This window comes from Perna viridis, chromosome 7, assembly GCF_037379345.1.
Source record: "Perna viridis isolate PV_CMFRI_1.1 ecotype Kerala chromosome 7, ASM3737934v1, whole genome shotgun sequence".
Classification (NCBI taxonomy): Eukaryota; Metazoa; Mollusca; class Bivalvia; order Mytilida; family Mytilidae; genus Perna; species Perna viridis.
In genome coordinates, this window is record NC_142451.1 from 10,965,790 (window position 1) to 10,975,915 (window position 10,126).

Below are 10,126 nucleotides of genomic sequence, written 5' to 3' on the forward strand. Positions count from 1 at the left end.
TTAACATAGCCTAGCTGGCCGAGTGGTCTAGGGCACTGGACTTTGTGCAGCCAGTGTTGCCATAGATGTCACAACGGTACGAGATCGAGTTCCGCGGAGGGAACAACCAAACATTTTTTTCGCAAATTTGACAGTTTTAACATCATTGGGAAATTTTCAGACCCCTATATATAGATGTCACAGCGGTACGAGTTCGAGTCCCGCAGGGGGAACGACCGAAAGTGTATATATACGTCAACACACAATGGCCATGTCAATTAACCGAGACAAGACAAAACTGTGTATTTGTATTTATAGATCATTCGTCATACAATTGAAGAATTGATTAAGCACTAAAAACTATTTTATTAATGTTATTACACACCATATAAAAAGTATGTAAAAAGTATTGAAGTCATCTACTGAAGTATATTCAATCTATCAAGTATGACATTTTTGTAATAGTTTGGGAAGTTGACATTTTTTAATGTACACATTCTATATTTTTTCATGAGATACTGACATACATATTTTATATTTGCTTGATTTTTGTGAATCGGATCAGAACCGTCAAATCGCTTCTGTCCCGACATTGATGATTATCGATTGACCAATAAAATGCCATATTAAAAAGGAAAAATAGTAGTATTTATTTCCCTGCATTAGGTTGACTAATCGTGTACCCTATTCAGAAGAAAGAAAATAGAACTTTTAAAGGACAGATGGGTGTACTGACAAAGTTTGTAATGATTTTTTTATCCTTCAAAATGCATAGTTTATGAAATTTTAAAAAGACTGAATCTCACAAATGAGTGCGGAACCAAAAAAAAAAAAAAAATTCCGGTATCTTCAAACTTTTGATGGCGGTTGAAAAAAATTCTATTCCCATGGTGATTTTTCGATTTCTGAATGAAAGTACTACAACAAAAAAATGGTTTTTGAGTCCTAGATTTAATTATAAATTACTGAAAAACTTGAAAAGGTTAGTATTGTCGGCTATGGGAAAATAAATACTACCGTTTTCCCTATAGTGATATTTTCGAGTCGCATCTTCTGTTTGGAAGTACGTAATTTAATTTATTCAAAATGGCTTGTATATCACATGGAACATAGCCTGTGCGAGACCACAATCAATTCCCCTTGGGTTTCGTTACGAATACAGTTCCAACTTTGGTAGTAGGTACCTTCCACATTTTTTTCATATTTTACTGAAAACTGATTCGCTGAAGTTTTGCCTCTAATTGGTAGAAAATTTGGTTCAGTGGAAGGCCAAAATTTAGGACTTTTAACTCAGTTCATTTGTTATGTTTACCCCATCTAGGGGTCATTGTATTAATTTCAGAAAATTATGGTAAAATTTTCTACAATTTATGTATAAATCCTGTTTGTAGGTTTCTTTAGGCCGGAGAAGTTTAATTCATTTGGCGCCGGTGGAATTCTTTTTTATCTGCTCAAATGTGTATACTGAAATGCACTTGAAAATTAATCGTGGTCTCGTGCCTGAAACTTCTGGAAGCGAAGCAATAAAATGGAGAACACAGATATTATATCAGTGTACAATCTAAAGACGTTTTAGAATCACAATAAGATGAAGGAGTAATCAAGGGAACCAATGTTATAGGTTATAAAAATCTCGATTTGCACTATAGTCATGTCAAAAACCCTCTCTCTATAGTACCTTCTGGTGATCTTTACTTTAACAATGCTCTCTGTAAAAATACTCTACAGTCATAGATACATGGGATATGATAATGGTAAAATTGAGCTTGTGATTTACGGTCATTGTCAGCTTTTAAAATACACCGAAAGGACACGACACTCGTTATTAACATGCATACTGATAAATCATTGTGCATTTTGTGACAGCGTTGTTTTAAGATACAAAAAAGACGCTGTCCAAACACAAAAGATGTCTCTCAAAATTAGGCCACTGACTGCTCTTGTCTTAGTTCAAGTCTTTTCAATACAATTTTGTTTTTCAAAATAATAGATAAATTAATTCACTTTCTACAAGTACAAAAACTAAATAATGCAGTGTACATTTTCTTAACCTCTTTTCTAAAACGCAAATCACAGAATCCATAAATGAAACAGTTTGCCATATTGTTTATGAAAAAGCACCATACAAATGTGTTGTATAAAACTTTACCTGCAAATGACATGTTCATAACAAAGTTTGGAATGACAAAAGCAAAGATTTTAAGAATCAAATGAGGAACATAACTAAGAAAGAAAAACACTGTTATAAGGAAAAACATTAAAGTTGTTCTCTTTGCTCTATCAAAACTGCTAGTTTTTCCTTCCTTTTGTTTTTTAATTTTAATGATATTCATTTTGTTTTCATCACTACTTTTATTTTCCTCAGATATGGTGTCTAGTGTTTCCGTCTCTTTACTTTTAGATTCAGGACTCGTTGGTTCGGGAATAGAGCTTTTGAATGTGACATGCTTTGATATAGCTTTCCCTATCAGACTGTACATTACAACCAAAACACCAAGGACCCCAAACACCACTAGGATGAGGACCGCGTTGAAAAATGTCTGGTATTTTGTGTCTTTGAACACGTCTTGAGTGTAACATCTGACCCCAGTAATATTGGGATTTGTTGTGTTCACACTGCTGTGTCCGTAAAGGACCGGTGCTGGCCATGATATAACTAGTGACAGTCCAAGACACATCAGTATTAGTACCTTAGCCAATCCTCTAGAAATCTGTTTCCCCAGTGGTACACATATCTTTCTATATCTGAAATATAAACCAATCTGGAAATAACAAAAAGTCCATTTCAAACATTAGCTACCATAAACTTAAGTCAATCATGGTATCTTTGATTTATTGTGCTAACAAATGTGCGATCCAAAAAATTACTAAGTCTGGTCGATTTTTATGCCGTGGGAGCGAAGACGTTTAAGGGAAAGTGATATTTTAAGAGCTGTAAGAGGAGATATGTAGGTTGACATGACACTTGTTTAAATACTAGTATATTTTACCATTTGTTAGTTTAAATTGGGTTTACTACCTTGTAGTGACTACCTGGATATAATAATTTTCAAATCCTTGGCAGGTCACATTTATTTAATGTCAATTCCTGATATTATATTGAAGGACCAAGTTCTTGACCCATGGCGATAATACTCTCCTTGAAACGTTCACGTTTCCCATGTTAGCGTTCGTGCGGCGTTTATCGTACGTTTACACATCGTTTTGTGTTTGTTTAAACGCACGATAAATGCACGATAGAAGCGTTCGAGTAAACGCACGCTAGGAGCGTTCGTTTAAAAGCACGATAGAAGCGATCGATTATTTTTGTACATTCTTTATTTCCTTTATTCAACTGTTATTTTTATATTTTTGTATTTTTATGTTTTTTCTTTCTTCATTTTTTTAAATTTTATTTTTTGTCGTTCGTTTATCGTGCTTTTAACCGCACACTAAGAGCGTTCGTCTATCGTGCGTTTAAACGCATGCCAAGAGCGTTCATTTATCGTGCGTTTAGTGAGGGTTAGCGTACATTTAGGTATATTGGTGCGGTATACCTAAACGTCTCAAGGAGTGTATAAGTTCATGACAAGTTACTACAGTTTCTTAGATACTTCAATAGATCCATCAAAACTAGACATTGAGATTTAAATCAAGTCTCCAAACGCCAGGTAGCAAATATGTTTAAAGCACTGAAATCCGGTCAACTTTTTTTAAATTTGAATATGTTGATTTATGGAACCTTTGTGCCTATTTTTTGAGACAAACCTCTCTAATGTGTGTAAGTATGTGTCTATAAATTTCAACCAATAAAGCTCGATTATTGCTCACTTAAGTAGTTTTACGAAATAATATTTATATTAACAACTCGCCCTTAGCGGATTATAACGTTGCCGCTTAAATTTTACAAACTTCTTAATGTAAACCTTTCCAGATGTAACAAACTAATATTTGCTTGAATAAATCAATATTTGCACTAAGAAAGCTACGTTTTATATTATATTTACTTAGATTTTTGAGTATTAAAGTTTTACATTGTCAAATATAATGTACAATGTTATAGTGAAACCTTGAACCTTTAAAATAAGGTCGAGTTAAAGCCACATTTTAAATTAAGGTTTTTTTTTATCAAGGAGACCATTCAGTGACATACTTCCTGCTTCACATGAAAAAGTGATAAGGTTAGAAGATATTACGACTCACATGGAACCAGAAAAAATGCTAATTGTGAAGGAATAATTTGGGTTATCAGTTGATATAGTTTTTAATTTGTTTTTCTATGTTCATTGAACTCTTTTGTGAAATAATTTAGCCTACCAAGTCATTTGACACTATTTAGTTGCTATAGGAATTTATTTGATTTTAAAAGATAAATGCTCCCAGTTTTTAGTGGAATCCGAGTTGCTCATTTGCTTTTGTTACTTTGTATGTATGATTTTAGTTACTATATGTTCTTTGTTGTGTATGTCTGTTTTCCATGTCTGGTCTTTGTCCCTGGATTACATTCTTTTGATTACCGCTATAACCTTGGTTCCCTTGATTTCTCTTTAAAACACGGCATGTTTCGTAATGTTAAGCAGACATTGGATGTTATTGATATCATTTTGCAAAAGAAAGGACTGGGTGGGTGGCAAAATATTCGGTACAAAATATTTGTAGTATTCTTTCTTGACAGCTTTTAAGGAGTTCAGCTAAAGTAAACTGACAATAAGCGTCTGAACACCTGAGATATTCAACATTTTACTAAAGAAATTCGACACGGAAACTCGTATTTCATTTCTTTTTAACTTTCTATAAAATATATTTATTTGTCATCGGTAGATATGGGATAAATGAAAAAATAAACTGGCGAGCATTGCAAAAGAACAAATAAAGGAACCACCATAATATATATATATATATATATATGAGCAACACGGACTCCACTTATACAAATACGATTCAGGGGTTCTTCAAGACGACCATAGAGAACTTCAGTAGTGATGACCACGTGATGATGACTTTAATCTTGTAGCAACATAACTCTGTTCTAGAAGGTATAGCTTGTACACGTAAAATTAAAATACTTTAAATAGTCTATGAACTCGAAAACTCCATCATGTTCTGTTTGATCAGCAATGATAAAATTGTAAATAAAAAAAATTGCTAAGTTTCTACATGCTTACCTGTCAACAGCTATAACGGTAAGTAAAAATGCTGATGATGCACATATGAAGTAGTTGATGAATCTCAGGACTTTACATGCCGATACCATAGAGAAGGTAAGAGGATTTCTCAAGTCGACAATGATGAATGGCATTCCTATTATGCAGGTAATCATATCCAGGACTGCTAAGGTCAAAATAAAAATCCTGTGATTCGAAGGCTTCATTCGGCACGTGTACACAAACAGAACATGTGCGTTACCAATTATTCCAATAGTCATAATAATTGTAACAAAAACAACACCCCCAACATACTGTTTTGCTTCTTCGTGATTGAGGTCTTCTAATTCCTTACTTATTTCCATTTTGAAATCACAATGTGTTATGTAAATGACTTATGATTGAATTTTTTCATTTTTATTACACTGAATTTAATAAATTGTATACTCCTTTAAAACTTTATAAATCCCGGTAGGTCCTACTTCCTACTTCCCTGTAAGTATTTTAAAATCCCAACAACACGGCGGTCAAATCAAGACCAGGTTCGTCATTACAGGAGACTTCAATTCAACACTTTAAATGATAGAAAAAACTTAGTTCAACAAATTGTCAGCAAGGATACGTTTATGCTAAAAATCCGCCTTTAAAATGACGTATACACAAAGAAAGTCTAACATATTACAAAGTTTGTTATGCGAGACGTATTACTTCAAATATAACATATATTTGAACCAAGGTAAAATCTGAAAAAATTGTCATGTTAATTCTATTTAATGGTACAAGTTACAGTCAGTATCAATGATGTATTCATCATCATCATACTCCCACAGTTTGGCTGCTTACCCCAGTATTTAACATCCAATAAATTGAGAGTTGAAAGTCGGTCATTGTTGACGTCCGGTTGTTTATCCTATATTCAAAGTACATTCTTGGACGAGGAAGTTTCGGGGTTTTTATACAAAGGAAGTAAATGGCCATGGCAATTCGACATTTTAAAACGTGGCTGATGAAATTGCGACATCATGTCAAGGGCAGATAACATACTAATTGAGACATTAACTTCTTAGAGATTTCAGAAATACTGAAGACATGTCGGATTTAATGATATATATATAATCGCTATACCCAAACTCTGAAAATGATGCGAAAGTTGGTTGCAAAGTGGGCGCTCCCTCAGCGGGATTCGAACCCCTTCGATTCTCTTGACATCTATGACAACAACGCCTGCGGTAAGTCCAACGCTCTACATATCATTCGGCCAACTAAGCTATATTGATACTTCTAGACCGCGAATATTAGCACATGATGTAACCGAATAGGGTAACCTCTGATTGTCACATATACACATGTGCATTTTTTACAGACGTACATACATTATACGACACATGCATATGCTGGTTAATAACTTAAAAAGACGCACGAAGTTGACTAGTACGTGAGGCTAAAGAAACAATAGAAAATGTTTCTAAAGAGCCATCAAATACGCGGTCAGAACTTGAAGTATCCATTATGATAGAAAAAAGACGAATTCGTGTATAGCATTATCGTTATATTGATTAGAAGATTATTTTTGGTCAATACGTACTAGTACGTGTGCATGTAAAGGATGTCAATGTAAAGTGAAAACCTTGACCTGGTAATATAGTGTAAATGGAATTTGACAAGGACACATTAAGAGTTGGAAATTACGCTAAAAGTCCATTCCTTCTCTGTTAACACAATATTGCAGTATAATTTATAAGACCTAGTCGTCATGGATTAAAGATTTCCTAGCCTGGTTGAATGCTAAAACAGAAGAGCTATTCACACACAATGTTTGGAGCCCTAGATTGTACATTTGCAAGTTAATAGTAGCAATGACACCAATTAGCTGACATGGTGTTAGCTAACACGGTCGTTAAATATTTTGTGTAACATTTAAAACTATAGAGTAATTATTTCAACGACTCATGGATGCTTATCATAATTTTTATATAACAATACTTCTGAACATCAACAATAATAACAATAACAAAATGTTGGACCACTTGTAATAAGGAAATTGTTGTACTTAATTCAAATTGGAATCAATAAAAGTTTCCTTCATCTATTTTACAAACAAGGATCTTTCAAAATTAAATGTAGCACACAATTTGCTCTGGTACTTTCCACAAAATCAGAGGAATGTCATTTAGTTCTTATAAATAGAAAAATATAAACTTAGCAATTGAAAACGAGATATCTAACCCAAACATTCATCGAAATATCAGTTCTGAAATTCACGATTTACTCAATAAAATTGATTCGCTCCCTTGTTGTTGTTGTTGTGGAATTTGAGTGGAGATTAAACATTCCAAGGATATGTCAACACATCTGTCAGTGCATTTAATGTATAAACAAGAACATAAAAAGGATGAATCTCAATTACTTTGTTCTATTCCTTTTCTAGAAACAGTGGTATTTCGCATGTTACTTTTACCACATATTGAGGGATCTAGAAGATTTCCTTCGAAATGGATTATATCGCTTTTCGGGAAATCCTTCTTGTATAAAGTTGTTTATGCAACTTTTAGGTCAACCCAAAAACATTAAATGGCATTCCAAAATACAAATGGTTGATAAGGAAGTATTCCTCCTCTGGTACATGCTTGGATTCGGTTTTGCCTATCTGCATTTTTTAATAGGAGATAAAGGAGTGGCTATTCATACACAGATGTCATTGAAGGATACCCCGCTCCTATGGTCAAATAATTAATTCAATCGTCAAACAAAATGTTGATGTCCGTTTGAAATCGAAGCCCGTGATAAAGCATACCTATAGAGAGTTTCTGTCAGTCGCAGCGAAAATTGTAACGAAAAATATGGACGGACACCTTGATCACCATACATCTCCCCGAAAGCGAGGGTATAATTTCTGTGCTTTTACATTCATACATCCATTTGTTTTATTTTGTGATAGCAGCGAAGCTTCGTCCAGGTGTTTAGTCATTACGTAAAATAACAGTCATGAACATAAATCGACCGTTATCTAATTCCCCGTCTATTATTTTATTAGAGAGAAATGCACGCAGTTGCTTACAGAAATCGACTATTACCCCCAATTAAGGAAGAGAAAATAACGACACCGGATGGATTGTGATAATTAACTTATGACAAGCTCAAGTGACCTCTTACGAAAGTGTTTATGTTCTTGAAGTGTTAAGTTATTGTACAAGACAAAGTTTACATGTAAAAAATAGAAAAAAAATATAGATACATGTAGCATTGTGTTTTCGTGTAAGATTTCAGGTGTATTTTATAGAGTGTATTTCACCTGAACTAAAATAAAACTTCACATGATTTTAATGAACTTGTTATTCGTATGAATCGAAAATATAAAGAAATTTCATGTATTTTTATATGAAATCCTATGGAGTTTTTCTCACAAACTTTGCACGAGGTTTGGTCCACTAGTCTTCAATATTATTAATATGAATCACGCGTTAACGATTCTACTATTGTACCTCTCCTGCACGAGTAAATTTGTCTTATGGCCGAATCAAATGATTTCAAAGATATATACATCACATAACAAGGCGATCACTTGACAATAGGGATTTTTTTTTATTTGAGTGATCAAGGAATGGGAGGATTTTAGAAATAGTTTCATATAGCAATTTCACAACAATAGAACAAGAAGAACCAGTTCAGTAAATTCCTTCTTTTGAAGTAACTTAAGACTTCAGCAAACAACACATATTGTGTATATGTATGTATACTACACTAGTACAATGCAGTTTTCGCCTACTTGCAACCGTGCACAAAGTACCGCAGTAATATAAACAAGAAACTAGTATTTTTTTTAGAAAAGATTAATACTCCTGTTCCCAATATTTACCTCCAAATTGACTAGAATCGTAGTCTATAATATGAGGCGCACAAATTATTTATTGTATGTTCTGCGAAACGGAAAAGAGAAGGATTCTCCTTCGCGTAACGAAGTACGGATACCCCTATCATTGTATACTACCAAGCACGAGGTATAGTAAAAAAAACGACGCAAGAAGTTTTTGGAATCGGAAATCAAAGTTAATGACCTCTACAGGAAAAAAACTAACAACCGAACATAGTTATCAGGTTCTAGTATAAATACAATTCCTCCCTACCTGGATCCTCTCGCTTCTCTTTGGTATTTAACAATCCCATGCAGCATTGAAACATCATTCTACAACAGCAGAGATGACAAAACACTATCTGTGTAAATGTATACGGAAAAAATAAGAATTCAGAAAATAAGTATGACGAAGACCAATATATATCGAGGTTAAGTGTTGTCACCTTCCTGTAATTGGAAGATAAGCACATCCTTCTAACTTCCTTGTATGATTAACTGATGGGAACATTCGTCCAATATGTATATTAACGCATGTTTACGAAAAGGAGACTGCCAGTAAATAAATCATGTCCAATAAATATAACCTCTACATATATGTAAGTTTTGTATAGTCTGACAGACAATTATAACGAAGTCTTAAGTTTACTTATGTTCTATTTCATTTGTTCCAATTGAGCAAATAAAATTGTTGTTAAATTAACTAGACATTTTTCATATATTATTAAAGAATTAGAACGGTTTTTTTTTCATAATATTATTTAAGTTTTTTTAAGTCTCTTTTTGTAGAATACCAACAACCGAGACTTTTAAAACCGTTGTTCATTCCAACTTCCCATATATAGCTGCAGCGACAAAAAAGCTTCACACGGCCCAGCTCGATGCGACCAGAATAGTTGGTCCCAAAATGGGATAATTATGGGCATGGCATTTAAGTTTAAAACAGCTCTGCATTTTGATTGGGAACGCAACATTCGACACAGGATAAGAATCTGATTAGACACGAATGACTCCCTTTTAAATGCCTAATACTTCAACGGTTCCAGTTGCATCTTTCTAAATCAATTCTAGCATTATTTTAGCGGTATGGCACCTTGTGGTAAAATTTCACTTTAACTATCCGGACATCAATAAAATACTTGTTTCATGCCCATTTCGGTCTGCCATTCCTAGA

The 10,126-nt window shown here is 33.7% G+C and overlaps 1 protein-coding gene and 1 long non-coding RNA gene across 8 annotated transcripts in view; one reads left to right on the forward strand and one right to left on the reverse strand.

Moving 5' to 3' along the window:
• The window catches only part of LOC148611301 (UPF0046 protein C25E10.12-like), a 36,178-nt gene extending 26,639 nt beyond the window's left edge, over window positions 1–9,539 (reverse strand). The window contains exons 1-3 of one of the 7 annotated variants that reach the window (XM_088591720.1): window positions 9,227–9,495; window positions 5,124–5,289; window positions 148–2,724 (exon numbers count right to left, since the gene is read on the reverse strand). In XM_088591720.1, the coding sequence (XP_088447846.1) occupies window positions 1,980–2,724; window positions 5,124–5,289; window positions 9,227–9,425 (1,110 nt within the window). In that variant the 5' untranslated portion in view covers window positions 9,426–9,495 and the 3' untranslated portion in view covers window positions 148–1,979. Of the gene's footprint in view, window positions 1–147; window positions 2,725–5,123; window positions 5,676–9,226 lie in introns of those variants that run through there. The other 6 variants (XM_088591721.1, XM_088591723.1, XM_088591719.1 and 3 more) reach the window with 6 other exon arrangements.
• On the forward strand, window positions 5,840–8,423 carry LOC148611302 (uncharacterized). Its single transcript, XR_015924107.1, has 2 exons — window positions 5,840–6,331; window positions 8,137–8,423. It is a non-coding gene; the product is annotated as an uncharacterized LOC148611302 (long non-coding RNA).
• Window positions 9,540–10,126: the final 587 nt, after the last annotated feature.